This window comes from Caloenas nicobarica, chromosome 2 (genome assembly GCF_036013445.1).
Source record: "Caloenas nicobarica isolate bCalNic1 chromosome 2, bCalNic1.hap1, whole genome shotgun sequence".
In the NCBI taxonomy this organism is placed as follows: domain Eukaryota; kingdom Metazoa; phylum Chordata; class Aves; order Columbiformes; family Columbidae; genus Caloenas; species Caloenas nicobarica.
This window is the reverse complement of record NC_088246.1, coordinates 114,027,852-114,044,740: the sequence shown is the minus strand read 5'-3', so window position 1 is coordinate 114,044,740 and position 16,889 is coordinate 114,027,852. Positions and strand designations below refer to the sequence as shown.

Sequence of the window (16,889 nt, the reverse complement as noted above, 5' to 3'; positions counted from 1 at the left end):
TGCACTTCTTTTCTTTTCTTTTCTTTTTTTTTTTTTTTAGATAACTCATTATTTCTGGAAACTTTCTGTCACACTGGCTTCTCCAAAGTACAGTTCTGCTTGCTTATTCTGACCCTTGAGAAGGTCATTGTGGTATTTAAGAAGGCGCGAATACTCTTAGACCCTGGATTTTCCAATACTGACAGATTGTGATTTACAGTTTCGTCACCATGAGACGAAGCTCAAATATTACCAGAAGCAGTGGTCGGCAATCTATGATGGCACTGAGAGTGCAGGACAACAACAAGATGGGTCTTCAAACACCTCAGATGTAAGTCTTGCTTAACATCTTGCTGAGAATAGTTACATAAAACTAACCATGAAGAGATTTACTATAATGTGTTTGAGTGTGTGAGTAACAACTGAAAAAAATGGGAGCAGTGAGAAGAAAATTCCCTGCAGCCAACAATATTTGCACCAATAAGTGCTCCAGTTCTGCAAAAAGCTTTTTAAAATTTATTTGCATATCTGTGACACATTTCAAAATGTAACACTTTTTCTTACATATTTCTTAGGAGGTGGCTGGGGGTGTGTGTATAAAATGTATACTTAGAAATCTTTTTGCAGAAGTACTTTTGTTAATGGACAAATAATGCTTTAAAATCAGTTGACTTTTCTAAGATATTTCTAGGCTGAAGATACTTAGGCTTATATAGATGTGTTTGTAGTTTTCTTACATAAGTGAAAGATGAAATGGTCACTTGAATCCTTCTCCCTATCCCTCAGGAAGGACAGAGGTACATTTGGGAAGCTGAGCATGGGCAAACCTACACCTGCAACATCGGAAAGAAAAGTCAGCTTTTTTGGGAAAAGGTATTGATAGCTTTAGATTTCTGTACTGTAAATTGAAACAATAACAGTCCCATGTCATTTTGGAATTTTTGTCTCGACAAATTTTCCTTATAGAGAATAACGGATCTGAGGCCAGCAGACCTTCAGGTCTGTCTTCCTCCCTGCTTTGATCACTAAACAATAATGACATGGAGCAGGAATTGCTTTGAGAGCTGTTCTTCCTCTTGGGAATGATATGCACTGCAGACCTGAAGAGCTCCTCAATATGTTTGCCTGTTTAAGGGAGAATGATATCTCCAGTACACTCTGTCTTAGTTTCTTCTCTCTCAGATGCAAACCTTCCAAAATTCTATAGTCTTTCAGCTTAGTTTGTGGTTTCTGTGTTCTTGTAAGTATCATCTTTCGTAGGACCCCACTGTTTCAGGGATCTATTCCTTTTAAGTATGCCTTAAATATTTCAGACTTTATTTTCAATGACCTGCATAATTTTATTTCTTCATTTTGGGGGTATTTTTCTGCTCTGCAAAACTTTATTTCTTTCAGGATACTGAAGAAAATATTCACCTAGGATGCAGTAATCCCTCTGTTATATGTGTACATTATGGCTTCCAGGTTGATGTTTTTCCAGTCATCCTAGATAAAGAGAAACATTCAGGCATCCCTTTGCATAACGAATCCAAAAGAAACATAAAAATAACAATTGTAGTGACTTAAAAATTAAGCGAATTCTTTATGTGTTGTCACAAGAACCGTATTTATTTTTTTTTTTCTTAGAACTAGTGGGGCTGGAAGTACACGCAACAGTCAGTATGGCATGTTTGGTACAGAGAAGATCAAGGATCCCAGGCCACTTCATGACAAGACATTCATCCAACAATGTATCAAGCAGCTTTGTGAGGTAACTTATTCTAAATGTTTGTTGCTAGGCGTAAAAGATACTAATAATTTTTTTTTTTATGGTTTCAACTTCAGATTTTATTTACTGACTAATATGCCATATTTATTTTTCTCAGTTTCTTGCTGAGAATGGTTACGCGCATAATGTTTCCATGAAATCACTACAGTCTCCATCGGTTAAGGACTTTTTAAAAATCTTCACTTTTATCTGTGGATTTCTCCGCCCTTCTTATGAACTGCCTAACTCAAAATTTGAAGAGGAAATTCCCAGAGTTTTTAAAGAGCTTGGGTAAGATCATTAATATTGTGCTAAATAGATTTGATACAGCTAGAAATTTAAGAGCTAAGAATTCTGCTTGATAGCTGGGAAGAACAGGTAGGCTTCCTTATTCAGATGAGGCTCTGAAACTACAGTGTTGTGATTGTTTTTCCCTTTTGTTTAGCTCTAAGTTTACTGTCTGAGACTCTACTGTACATTTTATATTTGAACTTGCAGACCTATAGGCACTTGGATGCTTGCTTTTTTTTATTACCTTTATTTGTATTAAACTTCGAAAGATAGACACAATTTTTTTTTACAGACTCTTCTGGTTCATTCTGTTAAAATCCAAGAACTGAAAAACAATTTCAGAAAGTTGGATCTGGCTCATTTAGTTAATAATAAGTTTTCCTGTAATTTCTGTCATTCTGCTTTCAAAGTAGGGAGTGGAAATAACAAAAATGACCACCAAGGTGGGGGGGAAAAAAAAAGCACACAACCAAAAACAACTACTACAAAACAAACAACAAAAAACCACTAAGTAGCTGGGTGGTTTATTTCCAATCTTGTTCAGTAAGTGTTTGAAATAATTAATGTACTAACACTTTTCAAGAAAAAAAATGCTCTCCCTATTGATAATGGTGAATTTTCAGTCTTGTTTAAAAAAAAAAAAAAGTGAAGTGTATTTTACCATCATAGGCTGGAACCTACAGGAGTGTCAAAGCACCAGGGCTCCTTATATGCAGGCAAAAGTCTGTTCTGTTCACTTCTCAATGTTTTAATAAAATTATGGTTTAACCTATAACATTTTAAACTGCTGACCTAGCTGAAATATTGAAAAGGAAGTTGCTCTCAAGAGGATTTACTCTGCTGCACCAAAAGTGTAGTCCTGGATAAAAATACTTATTTTGAGGACTCGCTTTAAGTTGTCTTTTGAGAGTTAGAAAATGGATCTAAATAATTTATTTTTAAAAATTCTCAGGCTGAATGGCTCATGAGAGCTTATTTTAAACTATCAGTCTATCAGTAGCTTCTTGTCCTATGTTCTTAAAATAACTTCAGGCAGCTGTCAGTCTAAAAATGGAATAAAATCTGCACTTCTCTGTTCCTTTATTTGTAGAAGACTTTGAAAGGATGTCTGTAATTAGCAGTATAGCCTTTGTGTGTTCCGTATTTATATGTAATATTAATATTATACTTTGATATGCAGCTGTTCTGAAATTCTTTTCTGTAGTAGCATGACACTAAGCTGATTGTCAGCTGCTTTTCTGTTTTTCAAAGTGCATTTGACCCAAGAAGCAAGTATCTTGCCCTCTAAGAACAGGACTCTGGTGTATCAGTTGGTTTTCATCTGTTAGGAAAGCCTTCAGTCTTGCATACCCAATTTGGAAGTCTAAACATCATCCATTGGACTATTACTCCCTCCTTTGTGTTTGTTGTCTTTCCTTTGAGGTCTTTGTCTCGTGGTGAATCACCTCATGCCCACAGGGCACACACTCCTTTGTCCTTAGTATTGCAGTGCCCATCTCTCCTCCCACAGTAGCTTCAGAAGGAGAAAGACAGATCTGCTGCTACCAAGACCAAGCCAACATACTAAGCTGAATATGAAAGGGCTAAGGCATGTATGAAGGAATAGTATATGCTTCTTTGTATGAGGCCTTAATTGTTCCTAATCTTTGGATATGCAAAAAAGGCCATTTCTTCAATATCTGGCCAGTTGAGGGAAGTGATTGTCCCACTGTATATCTCACTGGTGCCGCCCCACCTGGAGCACTATGTGCAGCTTGTGTGCCTCAATATACGAAGGATATCAAACCTATTAGTGTATGTCCAGAGGAGGGTGACCAACATGGTTGAAAGGTCTCAAGGACAAGACTTACGAGGAGCAGCTAAGGTCACTTGGTTTGTCCAGCTTGGAGAAGAGAAGGCTGAGGAAGCACCTCATCACAGGCTACACCTTCTGCAAGGGGGTCAGTAGAGGGGGAGGTGCTGATCTCCACTCTAGTGACCAGTGATGGGACACAAGGAGAGGAAATTAAGCTGCATCAGGGGAAGTTCAAATCGGACACTAGGAAAATGTTCTTCACTGAGAGGGTGGCTGGTCACTGGAACAGGCTCCCCAGGGACATCATCACAGCACCAAGCCTGTCAGAGTTCAAGGAGTGTCTGGACAAGACTCTTAGTCATATGGTTTAGTTTTAGGTGGTCCTGCGAGGAGCAAGGGAGTTGGACTTGATGATCCTTATAGGTCCCTTCCAACTTGAGATATTCTGTGATTCTATGAATCACGAAATAAGAAACCCATGATAATCGAATAAAATAGTGCTGTAAGAACTCAGCTTATCTCCCTTCGATATATGACATAAAGTACAACTCTTGTTCTTCCTACTGTGCCTTGATCTATGTGTAAAAAGCTGTTCTTTTGTTTTTATCACTGTTTGCTCCAGCTATTAAAGATGTGTTTTGTTTTGCCTTATAGGTACCCCTTTGCTTTGTCAAAAAGCTCCATGTACACAGTGGGAGCACCACACACGTGGCCTCAGATCGTGACAGCTTTGGTTTGGTTAATCGATTCTGTCAAGGTATCGCTTGTCTTCCTTTAGCCAAATAGTTTCTTTTTTCAGGCTGGAATGTTAGTTTCAATAGAGACCTCTTAAATGCTTTCTAAAAATCTCTTTGTTCGACACTTATGTAAAGAAAAAGGCAAATGTTCTTACCTGCTGTCTGGGAGCTAGTCCTTAGCCTTACTTTTAGTAACTTTAAACTGTGTTTTTAATGATATATTATGACAATATCTTATTTAACTGTGTGCACTGGATAAATTGGGAGGGAATGATGGCTTCCACATGATTAATCTGTGAAAAGTTAATGGGCATAATCATGCATTTTCAGTGCAGGTCTTCCTGTGACATTTGCAATCTTCTCCTAAATTTGAAGTCTAAGGATGGAATTTTCAATAGCAATTATTCAAGTGTCCTGTGATTGTTGTATAGAGTAGGGAGTTTTGTGTTTGAGTAGGGTTTGTTGTTTGTTTTTTTTAACAGTGATAACTCTGCTGCCAGCTCAGGTCTGAGAAAAAATTGGAATCTGTGACAGAAGTTCACCACTGCTGAACTGGGCACACATGAAATCCCATCCTTCATGCTAAAAAAGACATGCTTGGCTTAGCAAGACAATTTGGCAGTGTTGAATGTCCATTTAATGTGTCTTCATCTATAGTTTTAGTCAACTAAACACAGGCTCATTACAGGCTCATTACCCTGATGTGAGTGGTCACATTCTGAAGCAGAACCATTACACCCTGCTTGCTGAAATCCTAATCCAATGTTATTCTGCTCCTTATGAATACAAAACTAATATGAAAACTAATGAGGATCTTCACACTTGCTTTTTGTATGTACACCTGTGCCTTTCAGTTGTATGCTGCCACAAGGGAAAACGCACCATCGTTTGATGATGGACAGAGCTGGGGAGGAGAGACAGAAGATGGAATTGTACATAATAAGGTAGCATAAAAGTAAATTATTACTGGAATTGTTCAACTTAATTTTGCCATGTGCTGTAACAACACAATTTAAATATATCACACCACAGTTTTAATTATATTTATATATCCTGTTCAGTTTTATATTCACAGACTTCTCTAGGAAGTATAGTAGCATTATGTTAATATAAAAAGCCTGATCAACAGGCTTCCTGAGCAGGCATCATGGCCAGTCTTTTGGTGAAGACTGGGTATTAAATTGAAATCCCATAATCTCTGAGTTGCTACTGTTTCTGTTCTCCTTTATGGAGAATGGGGGTCATTATGCTGTTTGTTTATTGTTTTAGTAGGGTCTCAGGTATATTTCTCTTTGGCACTTGAGTCTCCTAAGGTTAACAGCAGTACAGTGTAAAGACGGTGACTTAAATACAAAAGTGGTGGCTCCTGCCAATATCTACTCACTTTACCATTTAAACATTGGTCATAATGTTTAATTGCCTAGCCACAAAATAGGGTGGCATTGTAATTCAGACATTTAAAAATCCAGCAGCTTGCTTTCTTTCTAACTTATCATAGATTATTAGCACTATTCAGATCTAACTCTGTGTTGACTTGCATCACAGCAGGTGTTTGGATGAAGTTGTATGATGTGCCAGGACATTTAATTAGAAAATTGCAAAAATCAAATTAAATCAGAATTTTGGAGTAAGGTTACAAACCTGACAGTTGACAAGTCAAAATGCTTTTAAGCTAAATGTGTGCTTATACTTCGATACATATGCATATATGTGGAAACAAAATTTACAATACTGATGTAATTGCTTCTGAAAGATCTGTAATTTAAAAGTCTCCAGTAAATTCTTTTTGGGTAACCTTTCTTTAATTCTAGATCAGTTCTCTGACATCTGCACATCCGAAGTATAGTGGTCATATTTACTGAAAAGGTCTGTTGAACAGACCTACAGTTTCCATAAACAAGCCCGAGCGGATCATATGCTTCAAGATAATACATTCTTAAATATTGTATCTGCTATCCTTATTAGGTATCCCAGAAAAATGTACGAAGTATTTCCAGATACTTCCCAGTGTGAATTCTAGATGCCTCCTTCTGCCTGGACATAATCTGTTGACATTCTGTGTTTAAAGGGAGGGGAAAAAAAGTTGATTTTTACAGAAGTGGAGGCAAACCAGTGAAAGATATTTTTAGTGCCTCTTTAATTCAATTGTTTAAGTACATTTAGACTGTCTAGATATTTTACAGCCCTTTGGATCACTGAAATGACAAATTTTTAAATTGTTTTCAGCTTTTCGTGGACTACTCTGTGAAGTGCTATGAGCAATTCATGAAAGGGAGAGATACTTTTGAGGAATTGGATGCAGAAGTGCAGTCAAAATTCAGTAAGTTTTCATGTTTTAATGAAGTATTTAATTGTATTACTGGTTTCTTTTATCCCAGCATCACTTTTGCTCAGTTTACAAGTGAAAGTGATCTGAGGTAAGAGAACCTGAAATTCCCAAGTACTTCTCAGTTACTTGGATTTAGTTTTCTTTTTGTTAATAGTACAGACAAACAAGTCATGCTCTGCTGTCAGCTGTACCTGTGTAACCCTACTGTTTTCAATGGCTTTGTGACAGAAAGCAGTATACAGTTCTTCAGATGCAAACTCCATCTATGCAAATGACTCTTGTTTCTGTCTGACAAAGTTAGCAATTAAAAAAAGAAAAATATTATCAGAGGATGCACATCCGATGAGTAAGAAAGTTCACCTTCAAAAAGGTCTGAAAACAGTCTGCAAGAGTTCCATACTCTGTTGTGAAGGTTCCCATATATAATTCGGCATGCACCTGTGTTTGTCTTCAGAGAGGTGGAAAGTTATTAATTTTTTGACTGATTCATTTCATCACCTACCGAAATAACAACAGAATATGAGAACAAGGAGGAAAAATAGTTCTCACTTTCTATGCCCTTCTATGGAAAGCCAGACTAAGGACACTACCATTGCAAGCCAGAGCCATGGGTCAGAGAAGAAACATAAGCTACCAGACTGTTACTAGGTATTAGTAGGAAAAAGTAATCATGCCATTGTTTGGCAAACACTGAGGGAAGTAAGGGAAAAGATGTCTCCAGAGGCAAGGAAGTATGTGGATAGGAAAGGAGTATACAAATTGGATTACCTTGTGAAGCTGGAACAGATGAAACTTTTCTAACAACCACTGTCCTGCGGTGTGGGCTGTATGAGAGTTTGGAAACTCTGACTTCACGGGAGTGATTTTGAGGTCTTATGAGGACTGAAAAACACCTTTCTTTTATTGTTTGGTTTTGTTGTTGTTTGTTTGTGGTGTCATAGCTTTGCCTATTTGCTTTCTGATGAAAGTAGTTCGGTGGATTTGTTGGTTGTTTTTTGACGTGTTTGTTTTTTTATTTTAGTTTAAAATAATTGTCCAGATAATGCGTATATACTGTGCTGAAGCTAAAGCACAGATATTCAGATTAGGCTATGATATCCAGTGAGATTAATTTGTAACCTGCACCTATTTTTTTTTTTTTATTTCCATAGAGGATTTATTTAATATAGATGAATTCCAGATAGAAGGTTTAATATCTGACAACAAAAGACTTAATGAAGAGATTGCAAGACTAGAAAAAGAAAAGGAAAGTGAGCCGGTTAGTAAATTGTGTCTATGCTTGTTTATATGGTGGAGTTGAATTTTCTATTATTGATCATTATAGTCATTATTAAACGAAGATACTGATGATATGCTACAACAAATGAAAAAATATTTTCAGTGCTCTGTGATATTTTAATTAGGACAGGTTATTACAAACTTTATACCATTATAGTACAAGGCATTTGCTGTGGAGTCTTCAAGTACTATTTGTTTAATATTATGCAGATATTTTCAGGTAATGAGATCTTGCATTGGCTGAAATATTAATAAAATATGTGAACAGTCTTTTTTTTTTTGTCTGAATTTCAACATTGTCTTTTGCAAAAGTGTTGGTATGAGAACTTATTAGGGGTTGAGATTATAAGATTCAGTTTAACAGTACATTTTAGGGAAAATATTTTGTTTGAAAAGATGGGTTCTGCTTTTAATACATCATGAATTTAAAAATGCTTTAGTGGCTGTGCAGCTGGCAAACTGAGACTCCTGCCTACTGTGCAAAATGTCCTGCTTATATTCCCAGCTTTCCTTGCCCTTCGTTTTATCTGCCCTTTGTGTATTATTATACTTAAGTTGCAAATTATCTGTAGTAAGAACTTTCTTAATGCAATGCTTAATGCAAATCCAAGACTAAATGCTGAAATGCAAGAATTAAGGTGCAAACATTCTTTTCAGTCTTTTTTGTTATTATGATTACTTATTCTTCTGTTGTTATGATTAAGTTGATTCAGCTCTCACAGAGATAAAAAATTATTAAGGGTATTTAATTTTATACTATTGAAATTGACCAATTACTCTACTGTCTGGTCTGTAAAGTAAGATCATTATTTTAGATTAATATAATAGTGGCTGTTCTTTCCATCCGTTCACTAGGATCGTAGAGTAACACTACGAAACCTGAAATTGTCGCTTCAAGCAGATGTCCAGAAATACCAGACTTATTTGGCTAATCTGGAATCTCATATAGTCATCCTTGAAGAAAAAGTGGAAGGTGTTAATGAGGAAGTTGAAACAGCAGGTAAGAAGCCCTTGGTGATAATGAAGCTAGAAATAGGTTTAAAATAATTGTAATTCTCAGCTTCAGGACAGAGAGAGATACTTAGTGTATGATGATGCTACAAATAAACTTTCTGAAATGGATTGCTAAAAAGAGATTATTTTGGCTGATAGCTATTTGTACAGTAGAGTAATGAAATGCAGATATTATTTACTCATAAAAATACAGAGATTAAGTTTAACTATATACGCTGGTATTTTTCATCCATTTCACAAATGTTTTGTGAACTTAGAAATGGAAGTAGAAGCAATGAAGCAGGAGAATGCCCGGCTCCAACACATCTTTGATAACCAAAAGTACTCAGTTGCGGACATTGAGAGAATAAATCATGAGAGAAATGAGTTGCAGCAAACCATTAACAAGCTGACTAAAGAAACGGAAGCAGAAGAACATCAGCTGTGGAACGAAGAGCTAAAATACGCTAGGAGTAAAGAGGCGGTATGTGAAAACCCAACTATGCTGAGAGGTGGCTATCCATTTTCATTATGCAAGCTTAAACTTGGGACTTGCACTATTGCTGACTTCTTTCCTAAATAATTTAAGAACAGCATAGATATGTCTTAACAGACTAAAGTGACAGGAATGGCTTCTGTTTACAATCTCTCTGAATTTTTTTTTTCCTTTGCCCCTTTTCTGTTTTGACCATAATGGAAATGTATTCTTTTCATTTTTTTCTGCATCATAAGGGACATAGCTAGAATACGCACCACTGTCAGCTCTTCCTGTTATAGCATCAAGAGCCTTGATAACATTAACTTGAAATTGCTTTGATAACACAAGCAATTTCAGACTAATGTTAAGACTTGATAGCAAGGAAGTAATGCAAAACTAGTGCTCTGGATCAATATCTCTGCATGCATTTAGGGCTAGATTGGTCCCTTACTTGGAAGTTCTAGTAGATTGAAGGGCCTAATTCAATTCCCTCAAACAGGGTGAAAAGATGTGGTCCTGTAAGTGATGGGATTTAACAGCTTCTGCTTTGCTAGATGAAGAACTAAAAAAAAAGTTTCAAATATGTTTTGCATTTGGCAGGGTTATACTTTATCAAGCACTTGGTATTAACTTAAATTCCTCATACTGTGCAAGTATGAAGCATGTAAGACTGGAAAAAATACTCGTGTTGCCTGGTGTTTGCACATCAGTGGCACTCATTAATCAGAAAATAGAGCATTTAATAAGCTTTGTCTAGAGGTATGCTCAAGTTAAAGTTTGTTATTAGGATGTGTGGCTATGTGGCATTTCCTGTCAAAACCAATGAGAGAAGGAATATCAACATGATGAATCACAGAATGTTAGGGATTGGAAGGGACCTCAAAAGATCATCTAGTCCAATCCCCCTGCCGGAGCAGGAACACCTGGATGAGGTTACACAGGAAGGTGTCCAGGTGGGTTTTGAATGTCTCCAGAGAAGGAGACTCCACAACCTCCCTGGGCAGCCTGTTCCATTGCTATGTGAAGGAGTTTCTTCTCAAATTTAAATGGAACCTCTTGTGTTCCAGTTTATACCCATTGCCCCTTGTGGTATCATTGGTTGTCACAAGAAGAGCATGGCTCCATCCTCATGACACTCACTCTTTATATATTTATAAACATTAATGAGGTCACCCCTCAGTCTCCTCTTCTCCAAGCTATAGAGACCCAGCTCCCTCAGCCTTTCCTCATAAGGCAGATGCTCCACTCCCTTCATCATCTTTGTTGCCCTGCGCTGGACTCTCTCCAGCAGTTCCCTGTCCTTTTTGAACTGAGGGGCCCAGAACTGGACACAATATTCCAGATGTGGTCTCACCAGGGCAGAGTAGAGGGGAAGGAGAACCTCTCTCGACCTACTAACCACCCCCCTTCTAATACACCCCAGGATGCCATTGGCCTTCTTGGCCACAAGGGCACAGTGCTGGCTCATGGTCATCCTGCTGTCCACCAGGACCCCCAGGTCCCTTTCCCCTACACTGCTCTCTAATAGGTCATTCCCCAAATTATACTGGAACCTGGGGTTGTTCCCACCCAGATGCAAGACTCTACACTTGCCCTTATTATATTTCATTAAATTTTTCCCCACCCAACTCTCTAGCCTGTCCAGATCTCGCTGGATGGCAGCACAGCCTTCTGACTGATCATTGTTTTAGTTATTTGTATTTCCAAGCATGTTTTTCCTTCCCTATCAAGTAATCCTCAAAAGTTGAGGAAGGAAAACATGGCAGATGAGTAGGGAAAAACACAGGTGAAACCATTCAGTCTCTCCCACACAGACTGAGAAACCTTGCAGAACAAACTCTGAGAGAATCATAAACCTGCACTTAATCCAAACAATGCAAACTGCTGGACAGTCAATACATAAAGCTCTCGCATGCTGTGGCATGACTTGGGATCATGTTTGTACAGAGAACTTAGAAATCTATTTAAAAGACCATATGAATACTTTTTGCGAGGCTTTTCACTTTGTTTCTTCTATGTTTTTTGCCCTTTTCTCTTCTGAACAGATTGAAATGCAACTGGCAGAGTATCATAAACTGGCTCGAAAACTCAAATTAATTCCAGTAAGTGCTGAAAATTCCAAAGGCCACGATTTTGAAATTCAGTTTAATCCTGAGGCAGGACCAAATTGCCTAGTCAAATATAGAACGCAGATCAAGGTAAGTCAAGTCAACACTGAATATTTCTGCTATTCCTCACCAAAAAAAAAAAAAAAGTTTTGTTGGAAAAGTCTCTCTTAACCTCTTCATGAAACTTCCTTGAAAAGCTTGTATGATGCATTGCCATAACTACATTATAGTATAGGAAGGAAGTTTGATATTGGAGGGTACAGCAGCCTAAACAAAAATGGGAGAGGGAAAAGACGTATTGGGTACGTCTTAGTTCAAATGAACAAATTGCATTAGCCAGATGATCTTGTATATGTGTTACAGGCTCCCCTTATGGAGATCATAAACCAGACTGAGGAAGAAATTAGGAATGCTACTCAACGGCACATGACGTTGGAAGATACTTTGGAACAGGTGTGTTGGCTAATGAAGATTAGGACTAACATACCATGATGTTATCTGCTGGTCTTGTTTGACCTTTTTGCCTGCATGAAGTGTGGTGCAATGGGTTGTTTTCTGCTTGGGTGACTGGTTGGTGGTGCTAGGAGGGGAAAGCTATGAGAAGATTGCTTTAATTACAATGGAACCTAAAAGTTTTTGAGAGAATTAGGGTTTCCTGATGGTTGAAATACTGTGTATTCGCTGCACTGAAGATTATGCCGCTTACATATATTTGACCATAAACATTGAAAAGTTGTTTTTTAAAAAGTTGCCCACTCCAGTCTGTTGTGTGGCTTACCATTGCTACCAAGTTGTCACCAGGAAGGTTTTTAGTAATATTGGGTTCAGAATGGATTGGAAGAAGGAGAATTTTATTTCCCCATTCTTCTTGCCCTACTTCAGTTTTTATTGCTCAGCATGACAATATAGGGTATGGAATATCCTTTTGGCCAATTTTGGTGAACTGTCCTGACTGTGCACCTTCCCAACCTGTTGCCTGCCCCTACCCTACTCACTGAAGGGCTGCCTTGATGCGGTGCAAGCACTATACCAGTAAGAGCCAAAACGTGTGTTACCAACAGTCTTTTAGCTGCCTATCCAAGACAAAGCACCACACAGGCTGCTATGGAGCAAGTTAATGCAATCCCAACCTGGACCGTTTTAAATATTCCTGGGCTACAGCATACTGTTTGTGATGGCACAGATTTATGTGTTGGAATTCTTTTTGAATTATATTTTCTTCATCATGTTTTTGTTCTAGGTGAAAGTAATGGTAGCGGACAAGAAAAGCAGCGTGAAAATGCTGGAAGAAGAAGCTGAAAAGCTGGATGATCTTTACCATCAGAAGCATAAGGTAGAATTTCTTATAGGTTGATGACAATTTGTCCTTAATGGTATCCTTATCCTTAATCGTATTTATACGTAAGGTTTTGGGTTGCATTTTTGTTTGTTTGGACTCTTGCATCCCTCCATTCCTCTTGCAGGATTCTTTCTTTTCAGAAATATTTGAGTGCTACCTTAAGTGACTCGGTTTTCACTCTCTCATAAGAAAATCTGGCATCATGTTTTGGCAGATCTTGCAACTCATAAGCTACTACATCCAGTAATAAAAATGGTGGCAATCATCTCCTGACCTCAAGATGTCTCAAAGCATGTTCTTGAAAGAGATTTTAGAGTTAACAGTATCTGCCTTGCCTATTCAGTTTGCATAAAATAAATACACTTACAGATTTAGGAAATATGTTTAATTGCATTAAAAATAAGCAAAACATTATTTTACTAAAAGCACATTAAATATTTTAATTATATAAAATTGTTGCTTTATTTGTTTTTTTTCCCCAGTGGGGGAGGAGTTCGTATCTTTTTCCTCACTTCTAGTTTAGCAATAAAACATAGTCCTCTCAGTTAAGAGCTGCGGCTGCCTCAATGCCTCCCAGCTTCTCTAACAGCGCGGCTTTGGTGGGGCTGCGTTGCCCAGGAGAAAAATGCTTTTTGAACTAAACTAGTGTTTAACATACCTGCTCTTTCAAACCCCAACTTCTGTGCTATGGCCATGAAACAGGGTTATTTCATTGCTAATAGCTGCTTAGGTGGCTGAAGGCAATTCATTTAGCTTATTGCTTTCAAAATCACCTGAAATTTGGCTTTTGATCCATAGCGTTGCATATGCTTTTCTCTTAAGGTAAGCTCATAAAATGCAACTGGATGGTCATAGTAAAACATAGTCATGTAATTCCTCATGTAATTTTTAAAATGCTGTTGAAAAGACTACAGTATTAAAATTATTTTGAAGGATCATGTTTCAGTAATTTACCAGAATTGCATGTTTAGTTGATGGCAGAATTTAGTTTGGTTTTGTGCATGTAATTGTGCTAAGTGTAGTGTCAACTGTGTCATTCTTGGAGAGAGGATTACTTACATTTTGTACTCATCTTTCAGACATGAAAGGGAAAGCAATTTTCTTATTCAAGTATTTTATTTTTTTAACCCAGAAACAGTTCATGATGTTCCATTTTTAAGCTGTTTAAAGTATGTAGAGTATGTAAATAACACGTTTTGTGTTCTTATGAAAGGAAAATAGCTGTAACACAGACCTTGAAATAAACAGTTAGAGAAATAAAGGGAAGGTTAGGTTGGTTTTGGGTGGAAGGTGATACAAAAAATACCTGAAACTTCAGATTTGGGGAGATGTCCTTGGGTGGTTTTTAGTTTTGAGTTTGGAGTTCTGAATTTACCATTGGGATGTAATCAGGTAATATAAAGGAGAAAAAAATCCTGATTATTTCTGAGTTATGCTTTTTATTTTTTTTTTCCCCTCTTTCCTTATGTTTACAGGAGGCAGGAGAGGAAGAGCAAAAATGGACAAATGAACTGGAATTGTTAGAGAAGCATAAACAGTTACTTGAGAGTGGTGTCAACGAAGGTCTCGGTGAAGCCACAAAAGAACTGGATGATCTTCAACGACAGTAAGGCCCATAGCTTCAAGTTATTTGTGTAGTTTATTTTGGTTTTCATGTGTTTCAAGGATAAAGACACTTTCTTGAATTGTAAGGTAAAATTATTTGGTGAGCATATTAATTTCAAAAATTCACAATTAAAAGACATTTATCTTCAACACTTAATATTTTGCTAGAATTCTGTCTTCTACATGAGAACTCCTGGTTTCCATGTAATTTTTTCATATATACTGTTGTAATAAGGAAATTAGCTTGTTTCCAAACTTATGTGACAACTACATTTTACAGCCTGAAGTCTGGAAAGACTATTCTGACTGTATTCTGACTCTAATGTACTTTGTTTCATATTGGTCAGCAAAATAAAGTCCTTTTTCTTCTAAGTTGAGTATCCATATACAAATCTAACTTGGTTCAAGTTAATGCTAATAGAAAAAAATATGGCTAAACATGATGATATACTTGGGGAAGAGTTTGTTTTAGATGTCAGGAATTTTATAATTACAGACATGACTTTGAATGTCTTTACTACTTAGATATCAAGTTGTTATGCAAACAACAACAGAAGAGAGCAGGAAAGCTGGTGATAACTTGAATCGACTTCTAGAAGTGATTGCGACTCATGTAGTATCTATAGAGGTAAGCTAAAATTTGATATTCAAAATTAAATCTTTCTAGAGAAGCGCAACTGCAGTTAAGTACATGGAAATGAGAGCTTACTCTTTGCAATAATGTATCAGTTACTTGGAGCTGCTGCACTGAGTCTGGAGATTCTAGTTAGATACATTTGTTGACAAAATCCTTGGTATAAATAATCAGTATTGATTATTACATTTCAGCAGTAACAGTCAAGTTTAATCTGCTTCAGGTAGAAGTCTTTCAGAGAAGTGTTGAACTGAAATCACTTAAACTGTACAATGCCTGCTTAACATGCTTTAGCAGAACCAGTACAATAGAGACCACAATAGTTCTAATAAACTTTCTGTAATTCTTTTCTAGAAATATCTTGATGAACAGAATGAAAAAATTGACAGAGACTATGAAGAATTCATTTCTGAAGATCTATTGTCATCCTTGACCAGAATTCTAGACAGTTATAAAAAGAAGGCTGAAAGTCTGTAATTACAAAAAAAGTGAAGATGAAAATTTTGCATTTCTGAAGCTCTGGTATGGTGCCTTCTGAAAGGATGGGTACTTCCTGCGTTTAGCAGTGAAACTGGTTTTAAGCATAAGGAAATGTTTATGAACTTCCTTTGTTGCATTGACACAAATACATTAAAGAATTAAAGAATATATTTGCATTTTCTTAAAAAAGGCTTTGCTTACACTTCCTCCTTGCAATATATCATGCATGATTACAAACATCTGTGACAAGACAACTGTGGAACAACTTAATTTCATATTTCCTTTATAACTAAATCATTTGTGCTCTTCTAGGAACATTAGTAAGTCAAAAGTACAGTTAACCTGTTAAAATAACAACCCAAAGTGGACTTAGAGATGGAACCACAAGTGAGAGCACAAATGCAGAGGGGACTGACAACTTGAAATACTGCTACTTAACTTGTGGTTTTTGTAAACTTGTAAAATTGCTAACTGTGATAAGAGTTACACTTTCTGGAGTATAGTTTGTGTATTTCTTAGTATACATATGTATTTGTTGCACATGCATGACAGTGTACATCCTTCCCCAAGCCTTTCTTTTAGTAGCAAGACCAAATGTAAATGTCTTTCAGTCTCCTGCTTGTTCAGTTATCTATGAAACTACTCAGAGGCCCGTCTTCCATGAGTGAGATTGTTTGGGGTTTTTCTAAGAAAAAACTCTTTGAAAAGATCAGTAGTAGTTATACAGTAGTGTTGTAAATAGTCTAGAGAAAGAAAGTCATTTTGAAAACAAAGTTCTGTCTCTATCTGCTCATAGTCCCAGATGAACCTTCACTGTACTACTTGAATATGTATACCAGAGATAGCTCTAAGTAGGACAACATCTGAATTCTGGCAATATAGCTGATCAGTTGTAGATTTGGCTGATGTTGGATACACCAAAGTGGCCCAAAATGAGTCAGCTTTCTTCTTGTTAGACCACTGGCACAGGCTCTGATTTCTCTTCCTTAGGAAAGTAGCAGTAAAATTAGTGGATGGGGACCTTCAGTCCAAATACATTGAAGAAAATGTAACCCCATCTCTTGAAGATGTACTTGTCTCTGGTGCTATGTGGAAG

General features: G+C 37.0%; 1 protein-coding gene across 1 annotated transcript; it reads left to right on the top strand.

Moving 5' to 3' along the window:
• The first annotated feature begins 209 nt into the window (after positions 1-209).
• On the top strand, positions 210-15,790 carry NDC80 (NDC80 kinetochore complex component). Its single transcript, XM_065629658.1, has 16 exons — positions 210-310; positions 766-852; positions 1,606-1,729; positions 1,845-2,017; positions 4,467-4,569; positions 5,404-5,493; positions 6,776-6,869; positions 8,030-8,136; positions 9,012-9,156; positions 9,428-9,633; positions 11,673-11,825; positions 12,099-12,188; positions 12,976-13,068; positions 14,550-14,680; positions 15,205-15,307; positions 15,668-15,790. The coding sequence occupies exons 1-16, from the start codon at positions 210-212 to the stop codon at positions 15,788-15,790; spliced, it is 1,923 nt and encodes a 640-aa protein (XP_065485730.1).
• The last annotated feature ends 1,099 nt before the right edge of the window (positions 15,791-16,889 follow it).